Source organism: Dermacentor variabilis, chromosome 4 (genome assembly GCF_050947875.1).
Source record: "Dermacentor variabilis isolate Ectoservices chromosome 4, ASM5094787v1, whole genome shotgun sequence".
NCBI classification, from domain to species: domain Eukaryota; kingdom Metazoa; phylum Arthropoda; class Arachnida; order Ixodida; family Ixodidae; genus Dermacentor; species Dermacentor variabilis.
The window spans coordinates 55457987-55485341 of NC_134571.1; the positions used below are offsets into that span (position 1 = coordinate 55457987).

Here is a 27355-nt window from a genome sequence, read left to right on the forward strand (position 1 = left end):
GTGGGTGGGGGGGGGGAATTTACCGCAAGGCATAGATTTAAAAGATGCACGAAATGAGAAATCAAAGAAACGCATGCATTCCTGTGTGATGCAGGTAATGTCACAAATGAGGTTAGGTATTAGTTATCAGTTATCGAACTGGATATAGTCTCCTGGAGCACTAGGCTCGAGATAGACCTAGCTGAGAATCTTGCGCTTCATATCCCGACTACCACGGCAGTCACAGCAAGCGATGAGTGTCCGCCGCATACGCAGGAGCCGGGTGTTGAGCATGTTCGAGGAAATGCTCGCTTTCCACCCAGCCCTCCCTATCATAACAAAGGTTCTGTTCGCGGAGAATTGGCATGTTGTACTGCGTGGGACGGGGAAGCAGCGCGAATTGTGCGACCGCACTCTTCCGAACGCAGCACCATTCACGTGTGGAACTACACGTGCGAGTCCGCCGTTCGCGTGCTGCGCGGCCATCAAGACCTGACGCGCAGTGTGCTTTGGAGCACCGAGCTGAGCCATCTGCTGCTTTCTGGCAGCTGGGACGCCACCATCAGGCTATGGGACACGCGCGATGGCGTCTGCCTCTGTCTGCTGTTAGACCATGGCGCCGACATTTACGGTACGTTAACTGGGCGTAGCCCTACATGACTTGAGCTCCGTTTACGCGCGCTCGTCATGCCAGTTTTTACTAGAGTGCATTCGTAACTGCTCTTTAATATATTCTTTGATATCGTCGTTACTATAGACCAGAATTTGCAGCGCTTCTATAGGGGCAGCCAGCTTTTGCTGGTGACTGCGTGAACTGGCGGAAAGAACGAAAGGACAACCGCGGTAATGCTCAGCTTGTTCTTATCGCATACTTGCCAACAGGGTTCGCTCGCCATGGCTTTATCGTTCAGCTGCCTCGTCATCAAATTGGCAGCCCATAGCGGGCTTCGCGGACAGAAGGTTGCTGAGGTCGAGATTAAGTACGCTTGCCCTAAACATGTGTGTGAGATTATGATTCTGGTGCACAGTCTTATTCTTACTGTCGTTATAACTAGAGCTTTCCGTATTCGCATATTCCATCTCACTGAATCCGTGCACTGCAGCGAAAGCTATTATGTGGAAGCGCCAGCCAACCATAACATTGAACCACACGAAGCGCTCCTCCGTGGTCCACCGCTAATCCACCTCCGCGTGAGGCCGACTGACTGCCCAACATAGGAAGATGAGAGGATTGCCCTTCGAACAGCTTTAGAGCCCTCAGATAACAGGCCTCTCACAGAAAACAACTTGTGGCCGCGGCCTCGTCCGTCTGCTATGCACAAAGCCACAAAAGCGCTGCGGCGTTTCTTGAAATGCACATGCGTATATGGCCGTTTGTGACTGACCCAGCACTGAACGCTTGATCGTGTGTGTACCAGTGGAAAGTGTTAACTTCTTTCCTCCTTCTCTTTCAATACCCTCTCCCCATTCTCCAGAGCAGGGCAGCTTACCGGGCTCAGCTTGCTTAACCTCTCTCACTTTCCCTCATTACTTCATTGGGACAACCCTCCTTTCTCTGAAACACGCTCTCGTTGCTGATTGGCTGATACGGGCTCTAGGTTTCACTGCGCTACACGGAGTTGGGGGGACGGAATATATGGCATTTACTGAAATGTTTACTAGACACCTATTTATGGGGCTTTTTAAGACAAAACACAACTCCTGCTATAGCATTTACGAGGACTTTTGCTGTGGTCTTCCAAACGCAACCACCAGGGCGGGACACTGATTGATGCAATACATAAAAGTAATGCTTTGGATTGAAGTTATGCGACGAGTGATTATCGTCCGGCAATCGTTTTTTGCACAGCGCTAGCGTGTCACCCACGAAGGCCGTTCGTGGTGGCCTCTTCATCGAGAGACTCGACGGTCCGTGTTTGGTCCATGCTGCCCCTGGCCTCTGTCATGTTCCTTCGCATCCTGTGCGGCTGGGACTTGAACAGCGTAGTGGCGGCACAAGGTGTGTGTGTGTGTGTGATTCAAACTACAATAGAATGTGCCGTGGCTCTTTTCTGGACACTCGTGAACAACCACAGTCCCGTTTTAAATCGGTAAATCCTTTCCGCGCTGAGCCAGCCGATGTCGTGAAAAGTACGGCAGTAACACGGAAAAGTTAACGAAGCTGTGCGACTAGCGATGAGGTTGTTGGGCTAAAGGAAGCTAACTAGTAAATTGCAGTTCGATCATTCTTGTTGCACATGTGAACATTTTCGTGACTCTTTTTTTTTTTTGCATATGTCGCTTTGTTAGTCGTGCTGCTGTCCTACATGGTGCGCAGCTCGGCACGGCTTCCGCTATTTACTAGCACTCGCATCCTCTGTAACTATTGACTTGACTGACATAGTTGATAGTATTGGAAATGTTGATCTTCTTGGCTGACCTTCGCACAACATATGGTACTCCTAAAGGGAGAAAAAAAATTATTTGATATAGGACATATATACTTCGATCAAAAGTAGTCGTATAGAATGTAATGACCTTCTGTAAAGGGTTGAGAGTATTTAATGAATAAATGAATGAATGTAATTTACATATATTGCTAGCAGCAGGTCAAACGCTTACGATGGCTTATAGGCCAACCGCAGGTGTATTCATAAGTATAGTTTGTCGCCCTCTTCGGGAAATCTAGCTACATCGCAAATATAGCACACGCGCTTCTGTGCAGGAAATTAGTTTTTCTTGAATATTCGTATCAACTTGGCGGTCAACAAAATAAAAGAGGGACAACAAGCGGGCGCACTCTTAACGTAAGCCAGCGTTGTTTTCCTATACCAATCTCACCTCCTCTGTTGCTCGGCCCTTTTCCGGTTGCGGTCAGGAGAGCAGCCCCTCGGCAGAGGCAAGGAGATGCTGTGTGGCTCGGCAGCCAGGCAGCTGAAGAACGCCCACATGTCTTCCCGAGGCGAAGCCGCGCTCAGGGCTTGGTCCACCTTCTTCTGCGTGAGTATATAGAGCCAGCGAGACGAAAGACCACTCCGTCTCGTGCACTCTGCCTCGCAATATACGTGCAGCATTGTAGAAATGTTTGGCGCCGGCCGATGTGGCAGTATACATTCGAGAGATGCCTACACCTTCAAACACGGGAGTGTCCCTTTATTCTTTGGCGCCTCGGATACATACATAGTATATACGGTCGTCGAGCGTGTTTGGCCACAGCTAGGGTGGCGTCCAGTTGACGAACGTTCTGGTGCACGAACTGAATGGGAAGTTTCATTCCCTAGCGTCAGAGTTACTTCACGGCGCTGCACACTTTTGTGGAGAGGCAGTTACAGGCAGTATGGGAGCATCTTTTCCTCTGCCTGCAGGATCCACCGGGAGTCGGTAACCTCTGGGACCTATTGAGCATAGTCGCGAAAGGAGAGGACGCCGAAGTGTCCCAATCCTACAAGGATTCACTGCTGCTCCACCGCAGCCATCTCGTCAAAATGAAAGCGGTGAGTACCGCCAGCTCACCCATTATTCCTTCTCGATTACCTACCCCTGCTGCACTGCGCGCAGAGCAGCTGCTTTGTTTTTGACATACCTCGTAGCTATAGAAGCTACGCGGACAGTGGTTGTTGCTTTAACCCATCTGAAGCGTATTAATCTATCTATGCGTGCCCCCGGTGGCGAATAAGAAATGCGTAGCGTCAACGTAGCCACTTTTTTTTGGTAAAGGAGCAAATCTACCGCAATATCACTTATTTCCAAACACTGAACCATCTCGAGTATACTGTTCATACCAACTGCATCGCTTCTCATGACTTGTAGTAAGCCTATCATTTGGCTAAAGAGCTGCCAGTGTTTACTCGAACATTACTTTCACTTTAATTGGTATAGTGGGTGAACCCTGTTGTGCGTCGATCGCGTTGTGCAGTGCGTCATGCACTTGCCAATATAAAAACTATTTCTCTGCGTTCAGTGAGTAGGGAGCAACGTCGAATTTTCTCTTTTAGGGCGCTGCGTGCGCAGTTGATGAGTATTAATCACCACGCAGAAGTGTATGAGGCGTGTTCTGCAGCGGGACTCCTCTTTCAGGCATCCCTAAGAGCACTCAGAGAAATCAGGCGCTGCCGCCGAGAAGCCTGCACGTGGCCTCCGAAATGTGTGGCACTGGTGCATGCGAACGCTGAAAAACACGTCATGCGGCAACCAGTCTCCTCTCCCACGCTCCTTTCTGGACACGCTGCGCCATCTGGTAGCACTGCCGAGAAGCTCGGACGTGGCCCTGAAAACGAGAAGCACGGTGCACCGGTGCCTGCGAACGCCGAGCATGGTTCCCTTGCTTGCCGCACGCTCAGTGGCACATAATCAGAGACCCAAGTTGGCGAGAGGTTCTGTGTCGAGCGGCACATATACAGTGCATTCATGACGCAACTCGCTAAAGTGTTGGCGTGAAAGACGTTCGTTGAAAAGCGGCACATACCTAATGCATTCGTGGTGCAACCTGCTAAAGTGTCGGGTTGCGGTCTTGGAGGAACCCTTGTGACGTGGGCTCGATTCGGCTCAGCATCGGATAATTTAAGAGATTTTTTTTCTCGTCATTGTAGAGCTGCACATTCCCAGTGGTGCATACCTAGCTACCCAGGTTGGCGTCAATTAAGACGTCCATTTGAGAGGGCCCACACCAAGCGGCCCACACACAGTGACCCAAGTTAGAATCCCAAGGTGCATTGATGACCAGCACAGACCTAGTGGCACATACCGAGTGCTGCAAGTCGGCGTCAAAGTGGTTCTTCGAACAGCCCCCCCCCCCCCCCCCCCCCCCCCCGTCCTGCAAGGAGTGAGCGATGTCGGCGTGGAAGAGGTTCGTTGAAGAACGGCTCATACGAGCGTATGTACACATTGCCACATACCCAGGGACACAAGTAGGTCCGACGGTTAATTTCAAACACTGTTGCTTCAGTGCAGCATGCTGCGCCGATGAAGCATGCTGCGCTTAACTAACCAGTCGACCACGGACTACCCAGTGACTTAAATAGGCGTGAAAAAGGTTAGAATCAAACATACAAACATAGATGGATAGGTTCCGGAAAGCACGTGAAGTGCCCTAAGAAAGAACTCCATGTTATCAAAATTAATGCGGAGTCCTCGACTATGGCGTGTCTCATAACCGTATCGTGATTTTGGCCCGTAAGACCCCGGAATTTAATACTCAGCTTTGTTGCTACCATAATCCCCTCTGCGAAATTTGAAGCAATGAAGTGGAAAACATTGTCTGAGCACATCGATGGCTGCAGAGCTTGTTGCACTGAATGCTGCGCTTGATTTCATTAATCGGGCGCCAACGCAAAAATGGATAGTTTCCTGTGCTTCCAAGGCAGCCATTAAATGCACACAAAGCGTAGTGCACCACGGACTCAATGAACTGGCCTAAATATTCGGCTGACCTAGCATCGCATTCATGACAAAGGGGTATGACATAATCATTCAGTGGTGTCCGGGGCAGAGTAGTATCGGCGAGAATGGCCACGCCGGTGAAGCCACCCAATTTGCACAAGAAAGCGGTTATAGTGTATTGATTTCGCTTTCGCGGACTGACACTGCAACTGGGTTGCGATCGATGTCTTATGACTGTACGCTGCCCCTATACGACCGGAATGTTCTCACCATAGGTCGTCTACGTTCATTGTCTCCGGATACACAGATACATTCACCGCCCGGGTTACCACGACGTGAACAGCCCATGTGTTGGCGCTTGTGGTTAGACGTCGCATTTAGAAACTTTCACGCCCACCTTATTGGCCCCACGTGCGATACAGCAGCTGTGAGGTGACGCTCACACACGTTGTCTGCCGGCGATATAGTGTCGAGAGGGAAGTGATGTGCAGAGTGCTGGGCCAGTGAAGGCCACTATCAGAAAGAAAGGTTGTATGCCAATGTTCCCAAATAAACATAGCACAGAAGGCTTTGTTTCCGCTGCTCAGACTCCTGCGGTCTATGGGCATTCTGGTAGATTTTAAGAGGAAGCTTTAGCTCGGGCGTGCCTATTTAAATACATGTAAAAGGAGAATTCGTTTTTCTCGGTAATCACTGCACGAAAATTGACGAGGTTTATTGCATTTAAAAGAGAAACTTAAAATCTAGTGACTTTCGGTCTCGAAATTTTGAATTAGGTCGTCAATTTTTATTAAAAACTGGCAAAAATCGGAAATATTAAGAAAACAAAACTATTAAGTGTACAACTCTGTAACTCAACCATGAAAAACGATACCATAATTATTTGAATTGCATCCGATAGTACATCTAAAGCGGACAAAACTGATATGTTACACATGAACCTCCAAAAATTTGGTAATATTAAAATACAGCTTTCGCAGAACCCTTGTACACAGCGTAACAAATTCCCATAAGATATAAATTGACATATCGGATTTGTTCGCTTTGAATGTTCTAATAGATACTGTTTACAGAACCACAGTATCTTTTCTTGATGCAGAGCTATTAGGTTGTAAACTTCGTGCTTCTTTATTTTTTAATCTTTCGAATTTTTGAAAATCATTGTAACAAAATTCAGTCCTTAAATAGAAATTCCGCTTCCAACAGTCACTAGAATTTAACTTTCTCTCTCAAATGCAAATTTCATTAAGATCGGTCCAGGAGTTACCTCAGAAAAGCGTTTTTAGCGTTTTACATGTATTTGAATAGGCCGCGTCAGAGTTGGGCCCGAGCTAAAGCTCCGAGACTAAGGCTGTCTTAAGAGCGCCACCCGCTACCGCTCTATAGCTTACACCGTTACAGCGTTTGTGCCCATCTGCCACCTTCCCTCTCTCCTCTTCCGCCCTTTCTCTTTTTATTCCCCTATCCTTTTCCCCGTGCAGGGTAACTAACTGGAACTACCTCTGGGTAACCTCCCTGCCTTTCCATGCATCCTCTCTCTCTCTCTCTCCATCTCCCTCCGATCTGCTTAATCAACACTGCTTATTACTACAGAATTTGTTTGCCCATTCATTGCCGTAACGCCATCAATCGGGCTAATGTCATCGATGCAGGCTAATGGTGGCACCGTCTATCGACAGTTCGTATTTGAGTTATTGGAAGCGTACCATGTAAGGAAAAACAAAGCCTTAGCTGTATAAGTGATGCATCGCTTCTATTATATCAATCGGAGAAAATCTTATTGTATCGCTCATTGTCTCAAGAGTTGTGATTAATGTGTGCATGCGTCAGTTTGTCTAATTTATCCGTGGGTCTGCCCCTTGAATAAGTTGGAAGTGCCGCCAGTGCATCGCCAACGTGTCTTCCTTTCTCAGTGTCCTCTTCGCGTCAAATGTCCTTCACTGCGTATCATACACCGCAGAAACACGTTGAACTCTCCGAGCATCCGCTGACTTCCCGCTTCGAATGCGAGTTCTGGGCCCACGTACGCGATGTGACACCTCGAAGGTCTTGTTTTATCTACAAAGCACTGAAAGCGTTCAGCGCAACAAAGCGTAATTTCAACAACCGCGTTAAAAAATGTGTGGTGCTGCAGTAAACCGCCGTCACGTGCCTCGTGCGCTGATGCAATATATTTTTGCAACCTGTGCCGTGACGATAGTGCTTGGTCTTGGAACTCCCCAGCAATTACGTGACTTCGACATGCGCGCAGTCGAAGGCACGCGAATTGGAGCTCGTCACCGCGACCCGGTTCGGTGGCACGGGCGTCGGCGGTCCTAGCCGGGAGCAGTCGCTTCAACAGGCGGCGCAGCTCTACCTGTCCACGGGGAACCTTCGCAAGTACTGCGAGATCCTCGCCGAACTGGGAGCGGCAAGTTGAGATCGTTTGTGTCATTTCCATGCATTGCTTGATTCACGCCGCGTCGCAATTTATTTTTAATGCGAGCAATTTATCAAACCTTCCTTGAAATCCCTTTCTTGAGACAGTACCATCTGGATGGCTGGCCACATAAATATTTAAGACGCATTCAAGTGCACGAAACGTTATGACCCTGATGAAAGAAATGCATATGAGCCATGATTTTTAAATCTCTAGTATTCTTCATTCTAATCCAACCCAACATTGTCCTGTGTATGGTGTTGGGCTGCTAAGCACGAGGTAGCGGGATCGAATCCCGGCCACGGCGGCCGCATTTCGATGGGGTCGAAATGCGAAAACTTAGCTTAGGTTAGAATTAAGCTTAGGTGCACGTTAAAGAACCCCAGGTGGTCGAAATTATTCCGGAGTCCCCACTACGGCGTGCCTCATAATCAGGTCGTAGTTTTGGCACGCAGAACCTCACAGCTTAACTTTTAAACATTGTCCTGTATGACCTGAATAGTTTCTACATTGGGGACTTGTTCCATCAATTTGTTCCCTTTCGGAAAAAAAAAGGAAAATTTTGCATTTTTCGTTGCAGTGGAACGAGGCCCTTGCCTTAGCCCCGGGAGTATCTTACCAGTATTGGCGCCACCTAGCAAAGAGGTAATCATGCCAGCTCCGTATAGCGACACTATATACATGCATTGTTTAAGTCATTGTTTCTACCACGCTAAACAACTAACCTCTCAGAAAAGAGTTCATTCAGTATTTAGACATGCAGATATCCAATATCTTGTCAGAAGGAGTGCTCGATGACTTAGTTTTGCAAACTGTAATCGATATGTTTTATTGACTTCTGCTCCATTTTCGACCCTCTTACTTTTTAATACCTGCAGGAGGTGCGATCTCCTTGTGAGCGAAGATCGGTCGGAAGCCGTAGGCTTGATGCTCGCGCTAGGTAACGTAGCAGATCTCACAGTATTTCTCAGGACCAGGGGACAGGCCCACAACGCCTACGTTCTAGCTCTGGCCACGAGACAGGCGCCATGCTCCGAGAGCAGCAACCAAGGTGATATGGCCGCAGATGGCCACTCGCAAGAAGCCAGCGATTCTGAAAAGTAAGTTCGTCACCAAGTTGACGTCACGCAGTCAGGAGCGCGATCGTACGAACACCTGTGTCCCTAGGTCACGTGTCCTCCTGCGTCGAGGCATCATCCGCTAAGTTTCGAGCACGGTCCCGAACGCAGTCTCAAACACCTGCCTAACAAGTGCCACATTATTTTGTAGTTCGAACTTGACCTCTCATTACCTGATTTCTTTTTGCCTGTAGAAATAGATTCCAGTAATGTGGAAAGTTGGGCTAGTTGGTGATTAATCATCATACCTTGCTGGTGAAGCAGCGCACTGATACGGACACAGTGAAGACACACAAGAAAGCGGCGAGTGTCGTCTTTTCTTGCGTGTCTTCACTGTGTCCGTGTCAGCGCGCTGCTTCACCAGCAAGGTATGATGATTAAATAGATTCAAATTGCAGTAGAAATAGATTCCAATATGAGAACACCCAAAATTACCCCACCATTCGCTACCCCGGGTGAGATTTGTAGACTCATTTAAATAATACATAAACTGGATTCTAGCACAACACAGTGCCTGTATATTCCCATGTTTTCGCACAGGATAAACTTGCCAGGGGAATCGTCTCGCATCTCATGAGTCTGTGAAACTGAGTATTGCAGAGATCGTTGCCTCAATTTATGCATCTGATTTTTATGCACGAGTTTCTTGGTGTATTCACCCTCGGAAGCAACATGCGCAAAGCGTTGTTTTCCGTGCCATAAATGGCGACACGGTGACACATTTTGCTGAATCACCATAAATGACGTCAAAATCAGGATATCTTTCGCTTAGACCTTCCCTTTAGATTTGTGGGCTCAGATATGATATGCAACAGGCTACACGTGGTTAAGTACAAGTACCTTCGGTAAAGTGCCCGCAATGCATAAGCCACGCGTTCGCTTCACAGTCGTGGACATATACTCAATTGCGACTTGATGTAAAACTTTCGAGGACGTCACGGTCATAGCGTTTAATATAGTCGCATCCCTTCACTGATCCAGTAACATGTAGAGATATGCGAGGTCGTGGTTTCATGATGCCTGGTACTTACCTTTCCAGGCTTGTACAAAATTGCACTCAAGATATCTCGGAGAAGTACCTCTTGGAAGGAACACCTACCCTGGCGGCCTGTTGTCACTTGGCTGTCGATGACGTCCGGGTATATCTTTATATTACCTCACAATTTCGAAAGTCCTTACTCGCGGCTTTGTGTCAAGCCGTTCAAACGTATGAAAGTACGTGGCCTGCTGGTAAGAGCTATGTAAGCGACACATCTAGAAGACATGCAAATTTAAAGTGAAAGTGTGACAGGAACCGCAGTCTCCCCTTTCGCATTGTATTATCTCTAAGCTGACCTAGCAAATTTGCTGTCGGCTACAACAAATGTTATCCCTCTCTCTTTCTCTCTCTCTCTCTCTTCCTCAGCCCTGGACATCTTAGCCGTGGGCCTGAAAAATGTCTTATCGCTCTTTTAAAACGACTTATTTAAGACCTTTTAGTTTGGTCAGATGTTATTTTTCTGTTTCTTTTTCGTTTTTTTTCAACGTTTTAATAAGCCAAAATGCAGCCACTTGCAATACAAAGTTGCCAGTTCGTTTCTCTTCCTTTCTATAAATCGGTTCAGTACGTCTTGTGTAGGCGTTTCGATACTGTCGCGCATGATAGTGAACGCATAACACAGCGAATAGATCCTGAACTTAAACTTGCAGCGCAAACACCTAAGACGGACCACGAAAGGAAGATACGACACACACTGGCGCCAGTGTGTGTCGTATCTTGCTTTCGCGGTCCGTCTTAGGTGTTTGCGCTGCAAGTTTAAGTTCAGAATTATGTACCAACTAGGCCCAAATAAAGTTTTACGGCGAATAGGGACTGACTAAAGGTCACTGTCTTGTCAAACTCGACAGCTCTTTCCGTGCTGTTATACCATGACTTCAGATCAACGGGCGCACCAACAAATCCCATGAGTAACACTGACAAAGTTGAAATTCTCGTTAGCATACTTTGGAGGCTTTAACTGTAAGGCTTGAACTCACATGAACTATAAAACTCGCTCTCCTATCACTTTTTTCTCTTATTTCTTTGTTATCATTACCGTTATTACGCAAAAAATGTCTGTTCATATCAGCTAAACCGCCTTATTGTTCTAATGCTTTCATTTTGTCACTCGTCATTTTATAAATAATTTAACACGCCGTTGTAAAGGAGGCGCGGTGACTTAATTAGTTGCTCTCCTTGCCTACTTTAGCCAGAAAGAAGTCACTCATTCGAGGGAACAGTTACGCTACAAGCTTATTGCTCCGGACATCCGTTTTCACACGGGACGATACTTGAAGTACCATTGAAAGGATATCTTTCAGTGAGGTTAAAGTACGGACATGTGCTCAAAAATACTAGGGACGATTTTATGCAGTTCACCTTTTTCGCGTTTCTTATTCTCCCTCTCGTATATGTGTTAGAGCTTGTACATGCTTAAGTGCCATTTTTAGTATTAATTTTATTCCTTATAATTTACAGATTTCTTTAATCAAATTTATATTTTTCATATAAGTGAAAGTGAATAGCCGTAAATTGATTCCAAACTCTCCAGTAGGACTCCATTTAACATTGCCTACCCAATGGGTCCAAACGTTACGTTTACCCTCTTCGGTAATCACGAGTTCAACAGAACATAATCGTTAATAGAACAGGTAACTAACGAATGTAAAAAGAAAGAAGAAACAACTTTATGGTATCTGTAAATATACCCTTGTTCACAGTGGGCCGGTCCCTGCAAGATTCACTTGCATACCGTATATGTTTGAACACTCGCCACATGATTAAAAAATGCACGTTTTTCAGATTGTCTGGCGTTCTGTTTTGCGGGCTTTCAGTGGTTTGGATAACGTGAGATTCAAGACGTAGTCTTGCTTTTATGTTCCGTAATCTGTACCGCGATATGCACCGTGATAATGGCATTTGCTTCCTCCCAGTTCATTGCGTGACGCGTGTTTTGAACGAGCTCCGCAGTGGCATTTGACGCTATACGTGGTTCTTGGGAAAGTCGGTTTCGTGTTGTTTCAGTCGCCTCTAGAAGTTTCCCGTTTCTCTGATTTAGACGGATTCGAATCTTGTAAAACTATTCCCGCAGATACTTTGAGCGGGACAAAGAGTCTATCACGTTGACGAGCTGATTCATTCGCTTGGTCTTGCTTGGTCTTGGTCTTGATTCATTCGCACAAGCTTGCTTTTTTTTTTTTTGCGTAGGTCGGTGACATTCTTCAATCAATTAGTTCATCGTCTTCGTGTTAGAGTTCCCTCGGTCGTGATTTTTCTCGTGTCTGTCGCCCAGGGTGCCCTGCGGGCCCTGATACGCGGCAACGAACTCGAACTGGCGCTCAGCGTCATCCTGCATTCGGGCTGCGAGGAGCCGGCGCAGGTAGCGTCAGTCTGCTCCTGGCTTGCCTGGAGGTGCTCCCACACCGGAAACTGGTGAGCGAACGCGCGTACACTATACTTCTCTTGGCTGCCAGGCGCAGTGTGAATCCAAAAAGCGAGAAGCTTCTTTTGTCGATGTGTGCCCTCATGAAGTTTACGCTGATGTAAAGTACCTGCTTCGAAGTTTAAAAAAACTTCTACACTGATTTTATCCTAAACCTTCTGTTGGCTTGCCCGCCGTTAACGTGTTCTACTGCTGAACGCCAAGTCCTGGGTTCGATTCCCGCAGAGCTTTTGCGTGAGCCTAAATATACTGAGAAGCATTATGGCGCAAAAAAAAGAAACCGGACGAAAGAACACATCGACATGACGGGAATGTGACTGCGGCAGCCACACTCTGATTGGGTGCGAAATGCAAAAACTCTCGTGTGCCTAAGTTTATGTGTGGTTCGCGTTAAAGCTCTTCTACAATAGCTGATACGCGTCAGGCTAATGCTGGGCATCTTTCCGTGCGCGCGTATAATTTGAACTCTTGTCTTTTCTCTCTGTTTTACTTCCTCCTCCACTTCCCATTGCGTAGGGTAGCAAAATGAACCGTCTAGTTGACCACTCTGGTTTTAGTTCCCCCTTATAAACAGCTCAGTTGGTAAACATTATCACGGAGCCTTTCAATATGACGTCCTTCGTAGCTCGCGTGTTACTTTTCAAGTTAAAATCTTATTATTTGACTATTTTGACCGGAGTTCAGATGTAGGTGCGGCGCAGTAACGATGGCAACCTTAATTTAGGAACGCTCAGTTGGAAGGATGGCGGGCAATGATTTGATTTCGTGTTCTGGCGTTCTGCCAGATGTCTGTATCTTTAAAGAATTTCTCATATACGAGGACAGAGTCAGATCGTCAAATTATTGTTTGAGTTTTCGTAGAATTAAAAGCAAAGAAGCAGAACTGTCGGTAAGCTCAACACTTGTTCAAACGACCATGCCACATTGTAGCATTAAGCGAGCATAATTGATTGTTATGTAGTGCTTGTTTATTTGTTCTTAAGATTTAAGATATAACATTATATTATATATTACATTGCGTATAAATATTTTTAAGATATTATCGCGAGAATATTTTACACAAGTATATTAAAGACCTTAAGAGACCACTATTTGATTGGAATCGGAATATGCTCTGACAATTTAGCACCTTTATAGAAAGGCACACTTGCCGCGGCAAATAGCAATGTATTAAGTACTTTGGTTTCCCAAGAATAATCAAGGGGCGATTCTCCTTGTTTGTTTTTCTTTGGGATTTTTCACCAATAGTCATTCAATTACTGCAACCGTTCCCAAATTCCCAACTGAAGGCTGCTTGCCGTACGCATCAAGTCTGGAAGGGCTGTACATATAACGTCGTCCGGTAGGGTGCTGTACTGCGTCGATGCATAATCGTCTCTATAAGAGGCTGTCGGGACGACCGGACTTCTGGAAGCGAGCAATTGGCTAAGGTATTTGCGCCTTCTAAGAAATTGCGTAAAACCGCATGAAATAGGCAGGCTAATGAGCGTGCGGCTGTCGCAGAAAGAAAATATATTGTAGGAACAACAAAAAAGTTCGATGTCGAATAGAGGAAAAATAGCAACTAAATTTCGCCACCCATACAAACACATTTCGGAATGTTTACTTGATATAACGCTTGTTTCAGGAAACTGCCACCGGGCTTAAAAGACCATAGATCAATTCCTTTTTTCTGGTTTCTTTCTTTCTTTCTTTCTTTCTTTCTTTCTTTCTTTCTTTCTTTCTTTCTTTCTTTCTTTCTTTCTTTCTTTCTTTCTTTCTTTTTCATGTGGAGGAGGGCCATGTTTGATCAATTTTCGATGTTGGCGCGCCTTCGATATACTTCGTTTTCACACATCAGACAGATGAGTAAGCAATGGCTTTCATGAGTTCATTGTCACTTCTTTCCTTGCGTTTGCCGCCACAAAACGCGCAACGGCGCTCTGCGAAAGCTATCATGCGTGAAATATCTGATCGAGGAAGTCCACGCTTGCGTTCTCTGAAGTGGGCGATGTTCCACACAGCACTCGACTATTCCAAGCGGAAAACGCATGACTCTCTGTCTTCTTTGTTACATTTCTTGTGGCGCTACAATTTTCTTACTCGCTGCTTTCTTGAAACAGTGCAATAAAACGAGGGTATACGTTACGTGCTACATAATTTTCGCGCAGTCAAACGAAACTAAACCCCCGCTCCTCGCTATAGAAAACATTATTGGTTGATAGCACCTTCACAACTATAGAAGTTATCGTTCAGAACTCCAGACTCACTGAAACAATCCCCAGTGAGATGTGTTATCTATATTTAAATGCAAAGGTTTTCTGCTCCCAAGTATTTTTTACATGTTTAAGATCGATAAACCCGCTTACAAGAAACTCCAAGGTGTGCGCTCGACATAGAGTATTTACAAGCCCTTACCCGTATGTAACGACCGTTTGATATGTTTGTTACTGATTTATTATCGTACATTGACTCCTCTTGAAACACACCCAAACAGGCGTCTCACCTCGACATTCAATGTTCGTGAAACTATTTTGCTGCCAGCTCTCGAGTCTCAAAATTTAAGTGAGGTGTTGTTAAATGGGAATACAATCGAGAAACGTTGCGAGAAAAATACGCAAAGAATTGCTTTTAGTCCAGAATGAGAAAAAGTAAATAGCGCTTTTCTCACTTTGAGTCTGAACTGTCGCAAAAACAAGATCGTCATCCATTGAAGTTTAGAAAGCTTTTTTTTTTTTAGTCTGCATTGATAAAAGCGAGGCACGCCAAGTAAGCCAGCTGTGTGGGTAGCTGGATGACGTGTTTCAGTTTCAGACCAGTTCAAATACGTGTTAGTCTAGGTGAACTGGGCTTTATTGGTAAGCTTGCCTAAGTAGCTGCAGACGCAGTTAGGTCTGATTTATTCAACTTAACGGTAATGCAAAAATTAAAAAAAAGGAAACATTCTGGAATGAACAAAAGAAGACGCTATTGAATTTCATTAGGTCGCGCTACAAAATTGCTCACTTAATGCGCAGTCCAATGTATGTAGTACAGTACGCTGATAAGATCCGTGGGCTTCTTCATTCAGTACATGCCGTAACGCGACTATACGGCTTTGCTATTATTGGGTTACACTTTAAAGAGCGCATCGTGCAAGGTGCACTTACTGGTTGCACCTATTACTTCAAGTCTGCTGCGTATTATGCAAATTTCAGTTTTAAATAACGTTGTTTTACCGTCGCCAACGACCATTCCCGAAAACCCGCTCTGCTAACTCACGCTCACTTAACTACGCTATAGCGAAAACGGTCTACGTAAGTCGGGCTCTGCGTCTGGTCCTTGATGTATAAAGCGAGCACTCGCTGCATCCGGTGTGCGCGCTATTCTCCTGTGCAACGGCCTCACCTGTCAACAACCCCCACTTGCAGGAGCACTCCGTGTCCTCCTGCAAGTGGCGCACACGGAGGTAATCCCCGAATGCTCTTCCTTGCGGAAGAGCATCCGGGGATTCCTCGTCAGGCGTCGGTATATGAGCGCTTCCAGTTGCACAACGGACCACGTGAAACCGACATAACGGGGCTTCCATGAGAAAACAAATGACGCTATCCTCCAGGGGCGGCGCTTAGATAAGCGATGCACTGCGGTCGCTGAAGGGTCTTGATTTATTTGCTACAGCGGCGAGATGCGGCGGCTATGAGACGCTGAGCCAACAGGGTGCGTCCAAACGGCCGAGAAAACCCCCGTACAATCTCCGTAAGAGCAGCACTCGGACATCGAGGAGATTGCAGAAAGTCTGTTTTCCTTGGACACGCGCGTGCGCGTGCCCGTGTCTATACTTGCGATGAAATTTTCATCAGTTTGAGACGCTCTTTCTCTGCCATCGTCATAAAGACGCGCGGCCTTCTTTCGCGCATTGATTCGCCATCGCAGGCTTTCCTGTTTCTTCGCGCTACTCCTTGTTTCTTTTTTTAGCAAAAAATAAAATAAACGCATGAGCGAGTTCCCGTGGCTCGCATACATGGGTGTATACAAGCAACGAAAAAGTTCTGCGGTCTCTCACCGCCCGTTTGATGGTAAGGTGGCTCCGGGGCGTCGATGTTGGGGATCGTTCCAGGGAATTGGCCATGGACCTGCTGGGTCTGTGCGACGAGGCGCAGGTGGAACGGCTCGAAATCCTCGCCGGCTGCGGATGCTCCATGGCCGAGAGGAACGCCCTTCATGAGAAGGTAATCCTAGCTGCTTCGCTCTTCTTGTGAACGCCGCAAGACCGTTTTGAATATTTCGCACGTTAGAGATAAGGCAGGCTTTGCAGTGTCTCATTTTCTTTTCTTTGCGCATTTTATATAGTTTTGCACCAATTACTGTGTTGTTCTTTCCTTCTCTAAGAAAATATAAATACATACTGCTTACACAGCTCGTACTAGTCCGCTTTTTGTTCAGCTCGTCCCCAGGCTTAAGTTCCTTCATCCCTCCTTCTCGTACTCATTTCTTTTTAATCGAACACGGCCCAGCTGGTATGTGTCGCATTAAAGAGCCATCAACGCAAGATGTACGACATGCTAATATTTGATATTTGGGGATGTTGCGGGGTTTCGTAAAGCTTCAAAAACTTTAAGACAATAATTTTTGAAACTTTCAAGCACACAGTGACAACCGCTGCACTTGTGTGCTCACTTGGTCAAGATCATTTCAAAAGGGGCAGAATAAGTGATGCAGAATTGAACGCCCTTAGAGGGATGTTTTTTTTTAATTATTTACAGTTTCTTTTTCTTCAAATTAAATTTTACATTGTAACTAAGTAAGCATGGCAAGTTAAAAAACGCTGGGCTTTTCGTTGCGCACAATGTAATTGAGCGAGCATATTGAATGCAGCACACTTACAGTAAAAAAACAACAAATTAGTGTATCACAAGCTTGGTGCATCTAGTTTCTGTGCGATACAATAATTGCTTGCTAATCTTCCGTTTTTTTTCTTAGAATTGTCATACTTATTTACTGTAATATTTACTTACTATTCATTTCAAATCAATGTCAGCTCACTTTTTATTTGACTATATTAAGTTACTAATTTTCTTTCAACTTTTTAACTCGAAATTTCTCAATCTTATTGAGCCTTCGTACTGCCCGATTCATAGGCAATCGCCCAGAGGGGTTTGGGCCGTTCAATCAACCAATCGTATATACTGCTGTAAAAGAATATAAATTGGGCGAGTTAGGACCTGTTCATTTTGAGCACCGCACAAACTGACAGCGACTACAGAAAGAAGGCGGGACAAGCACAGGCCCGCGCTCGTGCCGACATAGTGCCTTTGTTATTACTGGGGCGCGGCGGAACGATTTCATTGATCCGAGTTTCAACAGTCGAAAAACGAACCAACTACAAATTTGTGTCAGGTATCATTGCATTTTAAAGTTTATAGTCCTAAACTGAACAAGTTCAGAGTCATATTGTGACGTCCTTAGCCAAAAAGCAGCTGTCCAAAGTGAAAAGGTAATTTTTTCCTTCCAGGTCTCCCTGCCTTCCGTCGAGGAGTGCACAGCTCTTGCCCAGCAACATGAGAAAGACGGCGACAGTGTGGCAGCCGTTCAGTATTACGTTATCTCCGAAACTCAATCTGAGGCGCTCAGGGTAGGAATGAGCTACGTTAAAGGTAAGTAAAAGCGTTAAGATTTCCTGTTTTCTTTGCGGAAGAAACTAAATTGGAGCGCATTCATCCTTTAGAGGGGATCGGCGACGTAATGTGATTAGCAGTCTAGCCCACGGTTGGTGTGTAATCGGCAATTATGTGTTTTCTATGTTATAATGATTATTGTGAAGAGCGACACATCCAGTGAGCCAAGCTGACTTAAAAGAGGTTTATTGAAGTGCGGCACGTACCCAGCTGTACCTACCCAGCTGTACCTACCCAGCTGTACCTACCCAGTGACCTATGTTGGCGTCAAAGTTCATTGAAAAGTGGCAAATAATTAGTGGAACATATTTAGTGACCGAATTTGGCGTGAAGGATGTTCATTGACGGGCGGCACATACACAGTGACCCAAGTTGGTTCGAGGGTTGACTTCAAACACTTGTCCCTCAGCACAGTAGCCTATTCGACCTGGACTATACCAGTGACCCAAGTTTGTGGGTTGGGGGAAACGGTTGGATCCACGCATAAGACAGACAGATAGACAGCGGAAAATTCGTGTGGTAACCTACGAATGCTAATCATATTAATATGCGCTGCAATAAAGCTTATACAAAGAAAAGGTAAGCACACTTCAGGGTAGCAGAAACTTAAGCGAACTGAAAAAATAGAACAAAGGTTGAAACTCCACAGTTGCACTCGGAGGCCTCAGGGAGACCTTCATGCTGCAGGGATTATTATGGTGATGATGATTCTGATCCTTAGTTACCCTTCCACGGCCAAAAAACATGTCCCAGTGGTAAAAGCGGTGGAGTTTTGAGCGCTCGCAGTGGATTTGCTCGACGCCGTTCTATTGCGCTGCTTTTCCGAGGGCTCCGTGTCCCTCTCCTCCCTGCCTGGACGGGATGACAGCGAGTCGTAAAGCACTGTCAATTGGCTGTCGCCCCGCCTACGGGAAGGCCAACGGGCTTCACTCGTTGGCCAAGTTTTTTGGTGGGATTCGGGTCCTGCTTGCGTGAGCTGCGAGTACGCGCGAGCAAGAAGGGGCCCGTTAGACGGGCCGATTAGTGGCCACAGGTGACCATTTGGCCATGTTTTGTGTTGCAATTAGATTGAGAGTCGGACGTGTTGCCCAAACTTGTGTTTGCATCGAACCCCGGCGTAATTCTTTGTTCTTTCCGGAGAGCTTCGCCTAGGGTCTCCTTTGCGGCTTGCGCGGGCTCCCCTACAGCTGGGGCCTGCTGGGGGGCGTACGAACACAGCGGCGCGGCGGCGGCGCCTGGGATGCATGGCGGCTCGGAGTGCTCAAACCTGCGGTGATCGTCCGGCGCCCGCGATAAGAGCGTTCGCGCCGTGAACGTAGCCTGAGACCGCAAAGTACAGAGAAGGAAGGGACAAAATAGTCTTCGCTAAAATTCTCATGTTTTGGGGAATATCTTTATTAAAAAGGAAATTTTCATCAACCTTAGTGCGGCACCAAGGATCTTCACCTTGCGCGTTTCTACACAACAGCTTTAGCATATTCAATGTTACGGTGTATTTAGTCGTCGTATAATTCGGCCTCGATCTGCAATCTGCTAGCCTCCTTGTTAGCTCAGATTGTAGAGCGGCGGCCACAAAGGACGTTGGTGCCGGGTTGAATCGCCTAGACAGTAACGAGTTTTTCTTCAACTACTTTGGTTTCATTCTTGGGAACTCCTATGGGCTTGCTTTGTAGCTTCATACTTCTTCTACGTCGGTGACGATATTCCTCTTCATATAGGGAGAAAGCAGGGGCCTGCTGTGGAAAAAAAAGCATGCTTTGACACCATGTATGGTCAAAAATAAACTCGAGGACATGTTTCCCGTGCGCTTCGTGTAATTACTAAGTGTAAGTTTGGGTTGGCTGACCGAGCAAGTTTCTGTAACAATACAAATGTAAATTACTGAGCTCGCGTGTTTAACCCATCAGCATTAAAGTCGAAAGGTTTAAAAGCAAGAAAATCAAAATACGGGTGCTCCAACGTGTTCGTCAGAAGAAAATGCTGCATGTATTATCTGACTGGCTTGCTTTAGTTACCTTTATAATCAGATTTTCACGTTCCCAAAGACATGTAGAACGACTCGCTTCACCTTCTTTCTCTCTCGTTTCTCAGAGAGAATATTGTCTAAAGACTGGACGCTTGACTCTCTCTGGAGGCCGGTGCGCTGGATGCAAAGTTTACATCCGAGGATCTTGTCCCAAGAAAAGAACGACGAGTGAGTGAATAACACACAACTGAATCACCGCTAACCGCGCTTTGGAGTCGGTCGGAGCCTTAAATTTGTCGTGTAAAAGGTCGACACTGCAAGTTCATCTCAGATAGGGAAAAAGAAAGTGTTTGTTGAGTTCTCTTGTCATGAACGAGGACGCACTACACAAAACAGAGCACAAAGACACCGCGTAATGACAGTATTAGCACGGTTCTAGCATTGATGCAGTCCTCTAGACCTACGCTACTTCTAGTAACTTTGCTTTAGCGCAACGTTTCTCAAACATTTCGAGCACGTGGTCCCTTTTAGTAGAACCAAACCTACCATAAACTCCCCACCTTCATCAGCCTTCTGAAATTTTTGTTTTTTTCAGTGACGTAGATACATTTACAATTTAAATTAAGGTACCTTAACCGAATCAGGGAAAGAAAGCTACCATTTATTTTTTAACGGCTTTAAACAAGGATTAGTTTAATCATGCATATTATGAGGATGTGCTTGCTTTCTTGATACAAGCAAATGAATACGTTTGAAAGGGATCGATTCGCCTCTATAGCCAACATTTCAATAAGCAGCTCACAATGAAGGTACATTTTTTGCAGTTAAAAAAAGTCCGTGCAGGAGCGCTGTCGTTCATTTCCGACCACATCTGCCGAAACCCAATTCTACCGTTGCAGTGAGACTAAAGTTACTGCGGTTGGGTGCCGTGTTCGGTTTTTTTTTTTTTTTTTGGGCACCAATGGGCATTAATCGCCGTTTGTCTTACCGTTTCACCGCCCATCTTGTGGCCAAAACTATTACAATCTGCATAATAAATATCATTCAAGGGGTGATGCTTGTATTAATCTTGAAGAAAATGGCGTTGAAAGAGTATGGACGCCGAGACCGAAAATCCATCTATTCCGGCGAGCAGAATGTTGGACCCTCCTGGACCCCCAGAAAAATGTGACCCCCATGACTCCATGAGTTTGAAACACTGTTCTAGACAGTCATGGTAAAAGCAGCTCAAACAACGGCAACATAAGACATAGAAATACACAGGACGAGCGCCTTGTGTAGCCGTTATTTTTACGCTGCTTTCACCATGAAGATCAACCGTCTTGCCCAGTTTTACTCTAGGCGTTGTTTAGCTTGAGTCTGAGGCGGTGCTCGTCTCTGATCAAGCAATGACAGTCACGCGCATTGGCGGAGAAATCCTTGCCTTCACTGACTTTTTTGCGCTCTGCGTGCGCGTGAACTTCCATTGCAAATCTGACCACAGTTATTGCAAGCATCACTTTCACGGGTTTGTTGGAGCAATGAGTTAGTGGGAACCGGGGAGGCGAATATCAGTGTTTGTTGAGAATGCAATAAGAGAGCATAGCTTACTGTTTCCTAGCACTTATTGACATTTGAGCCGTCAATTTTTGTCCCGCGAAAATGCAGGAGTGCTGTAAAACTGCATGCACCTTATGCGACGACCGCATTCATGCGAACAAATATGCTTCGGGTGCACTACCGCTGGAAAAATGGGATTTGCCATGGGCTGTATGAATTTATAAAGCGGTGTCGGTATTATCAACCGTTACACTTTTACGCTCAGATTTTGAATGTCAAAACACGGAAAACGCGAAGAACGGGAAAATTCCTACGGTGGCGGTCGTCGCAAGGCGTATCACATGGCCGGCCGCGCACATACCTCCTGTGCGATTGCTCAAGGTACGAAGATGAAAGGCTTGCCCCTTCGGACAGCTTTAGAGCACTTAGGTGACAGGCCTTTTACTGACGAGTATTTGGGGCTACGGCCTCGTGTGTATGCCCCAAAGTTGCAAAAGCGCTGCATGCTGCGCTTCATGAATCGGATTCTCTTTACCTGCCAAAACTGCGATTTGATTGAGGCCTGCCATAGTAGGTGACTCCGGATTAATCTTGACCACCAGGGGATCTTTAACGCGCTCCTATTGCACGGGACAGGGTAGGTTTTGCATTTCGCACCCATCGAAATGCGACCGCCGCTGCCGGGATTTGATACCGCGACCTCGTGCTTAGCAGCGCAACACTATATAGCCGCTATACGCCCCCACAGAGGTTTACGCTTCTTGAGATGCACCAGCCTGTACGACCGCTTGTGATGAACTGAACGATGGAAGGCTTCTTTGCTTGTGTGTCCGTGCGCCAGGTGTGAACTTCTCTCCTCCATCTCATCTTTCAGTCCCCTTTTACCCTTTCCCAGAGTGGAGTAGCCAAACGGGCTGAGCCCGTTTGGCTACTCCGCCTGGTCCTGCCTTCCGCTTATTACTTCTTTACCACATAGTGATAAACCACTATGAACCACTATTACCACATAGTGATAAACGCATCCCGTGTTTTCTCCACCCACCTAGGTTGTACAAGGAGCTCCGGTTTTTTTCTGCGTACGTCGGTGCGCTGAAAGCTCTTCGTGACGGTTACTGGGCCGTCGCGACACCTCTTTTGACCCACGCGAGGTTGGTTGAGGAGTGGCTCGTGACCATTGGTCAGTATTGCATGAATGACGAGGTTTCTTTTTTCTTCTGTTTCAGAGAATTGCTCAAGACAAATAAGTTGTTGGAGGCGTTACTAGAAAATGAAGTACTAATGGATGACAGTGAAACAATAACTCATATCAGCGACGACAAGAGGCGAGTATGAACAGAGCTCTGTCTAGACAATTTTGCGCAACTATTGGGCGGGAAGTGTAGTACAAAGACACAACGCCGGAGAACACACAACACATCATGAGGTGTCACGTTATTATACGAAGAAAGCGCGTAAATATCACATTGCTTCGAGTTCTTCGAATTAACCACTTCAAGCAAGCTTTTCTTACCTGCCATTTCGTAGTATCGCAGATGACAACTGAGTTTCGTGTACTTATGACAGAAGGATTTTCTTTGAGAGTTGGAAAAATAGAGCACCTGTTTGTGTCACGAATCTATGCGCTGCCTTCGAGAGCGACCCACTAAAACATTATCAGTGCATTTCCTCCATTTCCACTTCCTCCCGCTCATTGGTGTTCTAGTTACTTTCTTAACAAAAAACGTCATTTTATGCATTCAAGCACAAATGTAACTGGTACGCCGATTCATTTCTCCGCAATGTTCGGGAATTAATATCTCGAAACTGGTGCCATCCTGAGAATACGTTAAGTGGATCCGTCTTGCGAACTCCACGGCTAGAATTTTTAAATTGCAATATGGGCCATAGAGCAATTAGGTAAAAATTTAATTAGTGATCTTTTAATTAGTCGATTATACATTTCAATTTTTGTGCAAGTAATGCCTGCCTCTTCGAATAAACCAGCTGATGAGCTAGAATGGGGCTGTCTGCCACAGGCAACCGCTAAAAATTAAGTGTTCGCTGAAACACCCTGCCTGCATGTACCTTCATTAAAAACTGATATAAAGCTCCTAGTCATTTTGCGACGTTAGCTGTATGTAAGCGAATTTCTTGGACTGATAATATTTCCTAATGTTTACTTAGTGACGCACGAGCATGTGTGCCGCCCAAACAATATGCCTCAAATTTCGCCGACAGCGAGGTACGAACTAATTAATACAGGCGAGATGATTAGTCTAGCAACGCCTTGCATTTTCTTTAGGGATCTTCCCTCTTTTTCTAACATCTTAAGTCTGCGCCCAGTTATCGTGCACGTGAATACTTGTTTTTCTGTAATCTAGCTAGCCGTAGAACACGTGTGGGTCATCTGTCTGAAAGATAAAAATGTCAGCATTATTTTAAAGCCATAGCGTAAGGGGCCCCCGTTACGCAGAAAATACGGCGGCGTCGGCGTTGTTCTTGAGTTGGACATGAGCGAAAACCAGATGGAAGCAAAGAATTATTCAAATTCCTTAACAGGTCAAATAATGTTCGCATGGACGCCAAATTTCTCAGGGAGGTTCCTGTAACCAAAAGAAAGTAATTGAGCTGAGAAGAAAATTGGGTTTTAGGTGGAAATCAAACCCATGACCTTCGGAATGCGAAACGGCCATGAAGCATCGTTGCTTCAAGCGTGTTAGAGGGCGTAGTAGTGAATTCTTTGTGGTCTTTGACTTTGTCCGGCGTCTTAGAGAAATGTACTGTTTGCGAGTACGGTAATTATGAATGGCCTAATAAGATTGAAGTGAACGCGAGTGTTCGGGTGCTTCATTGTACTTAAACAAATGAATTTTGTGTGTCAGGGACCCTTTAATGCTATCGCGTTCTAATTTGGAAGGCAAAGCTTAAGCGTCCCCAAATTCTTTTTATTAACGTTCCAATAATAAGTGTTGCGCCGGTTATTATTAATATTCATTCCGAATGCGCAACGCTAGGAATGTTCCTCCCTCACTATTTATTTTCTTTCGCATTTCGCAGTTATTTGCAGCTATACGAGATGAGCCTCAGGCGCTAAATGAGAGTACTACTTACGCTGTTCACCGGCCAGTTTTCTTTCTCGAACGCCACAGCTCTATGCGCCGTTGCGACTATACGGTCCTCTCACGTCGCGCATTCATAGAGCAGGCTTGCAAGTTTGAACGCTGTCTAAGCGTGCTTCTACTAACGAGGACGGCTCTTGTTTCGAGCCACCGCTGCCGAGAGCAGCGGTGAAAAAGGTCGAATCTTTGTTTCAGCTTTTCGTTCGCTGCTGAGAGCAGCGGCTGGCGCCAATTAGCGACGGCGTGTATAGTCGCAGCCTTAAGCGCCCGCGTTGGCTCAAGCCGTCTTAAAAAGTGAACGGGTTTGTATAGCACTATCCGAACACGTAGGAAGTTGAAACTTGTTTTCTTTGATGTGACAGCAGTCACCATGCCGCCGCCGCCGTAGTCATGTCTTCAAGCTATCTCATCTCATTCTCAGCTTCCCCCTTATCATAGGACGAAAAAAAAAAAAAACTGCCCATGGCCGTCTTTTTGGATCACTCAATAACCCTCAAGAATCTGCAGTTGGGAGCCGGACACGCTAACCCTTGAGCTATCATGCAATTAACACTCGCGAGTGACGATTTGTTCCAGGGATTTGTGCGTTACGCAGACTCTGAGAGTGACGGAGTCTGCGCATGTATTTCAGAGGCCGTAGCCGGCTATACGTTGTGGACTCTCGCACGTGCTCTAGGGACAAAGGAACGGCGACACAGTAGTGCAAACAATCTCAAGGGCGCTTATTGCACCTTTCATACATTAATACCTGCTAGCCGAATTTCTGTGCACAGAGCATGCCGATGGGCACGCGACGAATTTAGGTAGTCCGACTCATCGCGATTGTATATCGATCGAATACGTTCACGCCATGCTGGACATCAACGCCTGGTCGTTCGCATGTACAGTCGCGATCAATTTGAAGGTGATCGCGCGAGCATCGATCGGCGGGCCTTCCAAGCAGCATAGCGGCCGATTTCGAAACTGCGAAGATAAATATTGCGCTGCCTTCTTCCCCTCTTATGCTCTTCCAGGCTGCAGCCATCACCCCCAAGACCAACCCGCCACATTCTTGCGTTTGTTTCCCTTTCATGGCAATGATCTGTGTGCGTCGCTTCCTCATGCATATCTTGGCTAACAATGACGCCTCCGTGCAAAGGCTCATAACGCAATCGAAATGAATTCGCAGGTTATGCCGTGAACGGTGACGGGAGTGACGAGTTTTCAGGGAACACCAAAAGAGAGAGAGGGGAGATATCTGATGTTTCCCTCTCGACCGACGGTGATGACGTAACGTGGCGCTGCTCCTAGTTTTGGTCGCCGCTCGAGCGATCACCTTCAAATTGATCGCGACTGTACGGTCATGCGAACGGTGGCCCGTAGAACGATCGTGTTCGTCCATTCCGGTGTTCAACCCGCCGTGGTTGCTCAGTGGCTATGGTGTTGGGCTGCTGAGCACGAGGTCGCGGGATCGAATCCCGGCCACGGCGGCCGCATTTCGATGGGGGCGAAATGCGAAAACACCCGTGTGCTTAGATTTAGGTGCACGTTAAAGAACCCCAGGGGGTCGAAATTTCCGGAGTCCTCCACTACGGCGTGCCTCATAATCAGAAAGTGGTTTTGGCACGTAAAACCCCATAATTTAATGTAATTCCGGTATTCATTCCTCGCGATACGGTCTCGTAGAAGCATGGATCGGTGCACGCGCGGAACGTTCGTGCCGCTTGCCGAGTCCGAGCCAAAGCGGAAGAGCCTACTCCCTGTTGTGCAGGGCTGGCCTCGCCGTTAGGTGGCGTTAGCAGCGCAACACTCCAGCCACCTCTCGTAATATGCCGCAACCACGCCGACCGCCGCCGGAGCTTAGCTACGGGGAGAAGCCGGATTGCAGAAGGCACAAGAGCCATGCAGGGAAAGCATCAGGGGACGCCTGAGAGTCGAGCCTCACCGCAAAGTTTACCCACGTGACCAACACACAGCTGCACTAACTTACTGCGACAAAAGCATGGCTCTCACTACGTACGCCTCCTTAAAAAAAATGTTTTCTTTTTTTTCTTGCTTTGCAAGCAATCTCGTGTTCGTCTCAACAGTATACTCTTCAGGCGAACTCAACATTGTGCGCAAAGCAAAGAAATTGCGAGAATACCATGGTTTGGGCGAATTGGTTCATCTCGACAGTTTTCATAAAAGGCGCGTTAAGACAAAGACGAAAGGGACACATACGACAGGACTCGCGCTACTTCTAATGAAAACTGTCGAAAGAATTTGTTTGTGGTGGTGTACGTGATGAGATGCACACTGCTCTTGCAGTAAGTTAGTGCAGCTGTGTATTGGTCACGTTGGTAAACGTTCTTTAAAAAAAAAAGAAATGTTTTAGCGCTCGAACACAAGGACAAGAAGACAATGCTATGTTTACGTCTTCTCGTCCTGGCCCGCTTGCGCTAAAACGACTTCCCAGTAAACTTCTCCAGAACTGGAGGAACCGGTAAAGTCAGATTTTCTTTTTATCTTGCAGGAATGGCGTACTGCAGAGTCAAGTATTTCACAGTGAGCGTTTGGCTGAGAAACTGGGATGCAAGTTATCAGAGCAAGGAAACTTTGGGGAGGTCCTTGTCGCTGGTTCACATCTGCCCAGGCATTCGGACCAACGACGCTCGATCTTCACCGGAAAGCCAATCCAGGTAACGCACGCAGCCCTGCTACATGCGAATTTGCCCGTTACAGACTCTAGAGATGCAGTGCACGTATTCGCCGTGCTTGAACGATAACGAAGGCGCAAGTAATTGGAATACATTTTTTTCGAATGCA

At 46.4% G+C, this 27355-nt stretch overlaps 1 protein-coding gene and 1 long non-coding RNA gene across 3 annotated transcripts in view; one reads left to right on the plus strand and one right to left on the minus strand.

Annotated features, from left to right (window-relative positions):
* Nucleotides 1–27355, plus strand: part of LOC142579177 (WD repeat-containing protein 17-like) — a 62055-nt gene that overhangs the window by 31385 nt on the left and 3315 nt on the right. The window contains exons 11-25 of one of the 2 annotated variants that reach the window (XM_075689141.1): nucleotides 408–610; nucleotides 1829–1978; nucleotides 2837–2958; nucleotides 3324–3452; nucleotides 7589–7747; nucleotides 8337–8401; nucleotides 8635–8856; nucleotides 9914–10013; nucleotides 12186–12325; nucleotides 16411–16522; nucleotides 17806–17947; nucleotides 20060–20162; nucleotides 22520–22621; nucleotides 22697–22795; nucleotides 27063–27228. In XM_075689141.1, the coding sequence (XP_075545256.1) occupies nucleotides 408–610; nucleotides 1829–1978; nucleotides 2837–2958; nucleotides 3324–3452; nucleotides 7589–7747; nucleotides 8337–8401; nucleotides 8635–8856; nucleotides 9914–10013; nucleotides 12186–12325; nucleotides 16411–16522; nucleotides 17806–17947; nucleotides 20060–20162; nucleotides 22520–22621; nucleotides 22697–22795; nucleotides 27063–27228 (2014 nt within the window). The remainder of the gene's footprint in view (nucleotides 1–407; nucleotides 611–1828; nucleotides 1979–2836; nucleotides 2959–3323; nucleotides 3453–7588; nucleotides 7748–8336; nucleotides 8402–8634; nucleotides 8857–9913; nucleotides 10014–12185; nucleotides 12326–16410; nucleotides 16523–17805; nucleotides 17948–20059; nucleotides 20163–22519; nucleotides 22622–22696; nucleotides 22796–27062; nucleotides 27229–27355) is intronic. The other variant, XM_075689143.1, reaches the window with a different exon arrangement.
* Nucleotides 2080–24745, minus strand: LOC142579179 (uncharacterized). The gene is made up of 3 exons (XR_012827365.1): nucleotides 24564–24745; nucleotides 2800–2954; nucleotides 2080–2420 (listed from the first exon to the last, which is right to left on the minus strand). It is a non-coding gene; the product is annotated as an uncharacterized LOC142579179 (long non-coding RNA).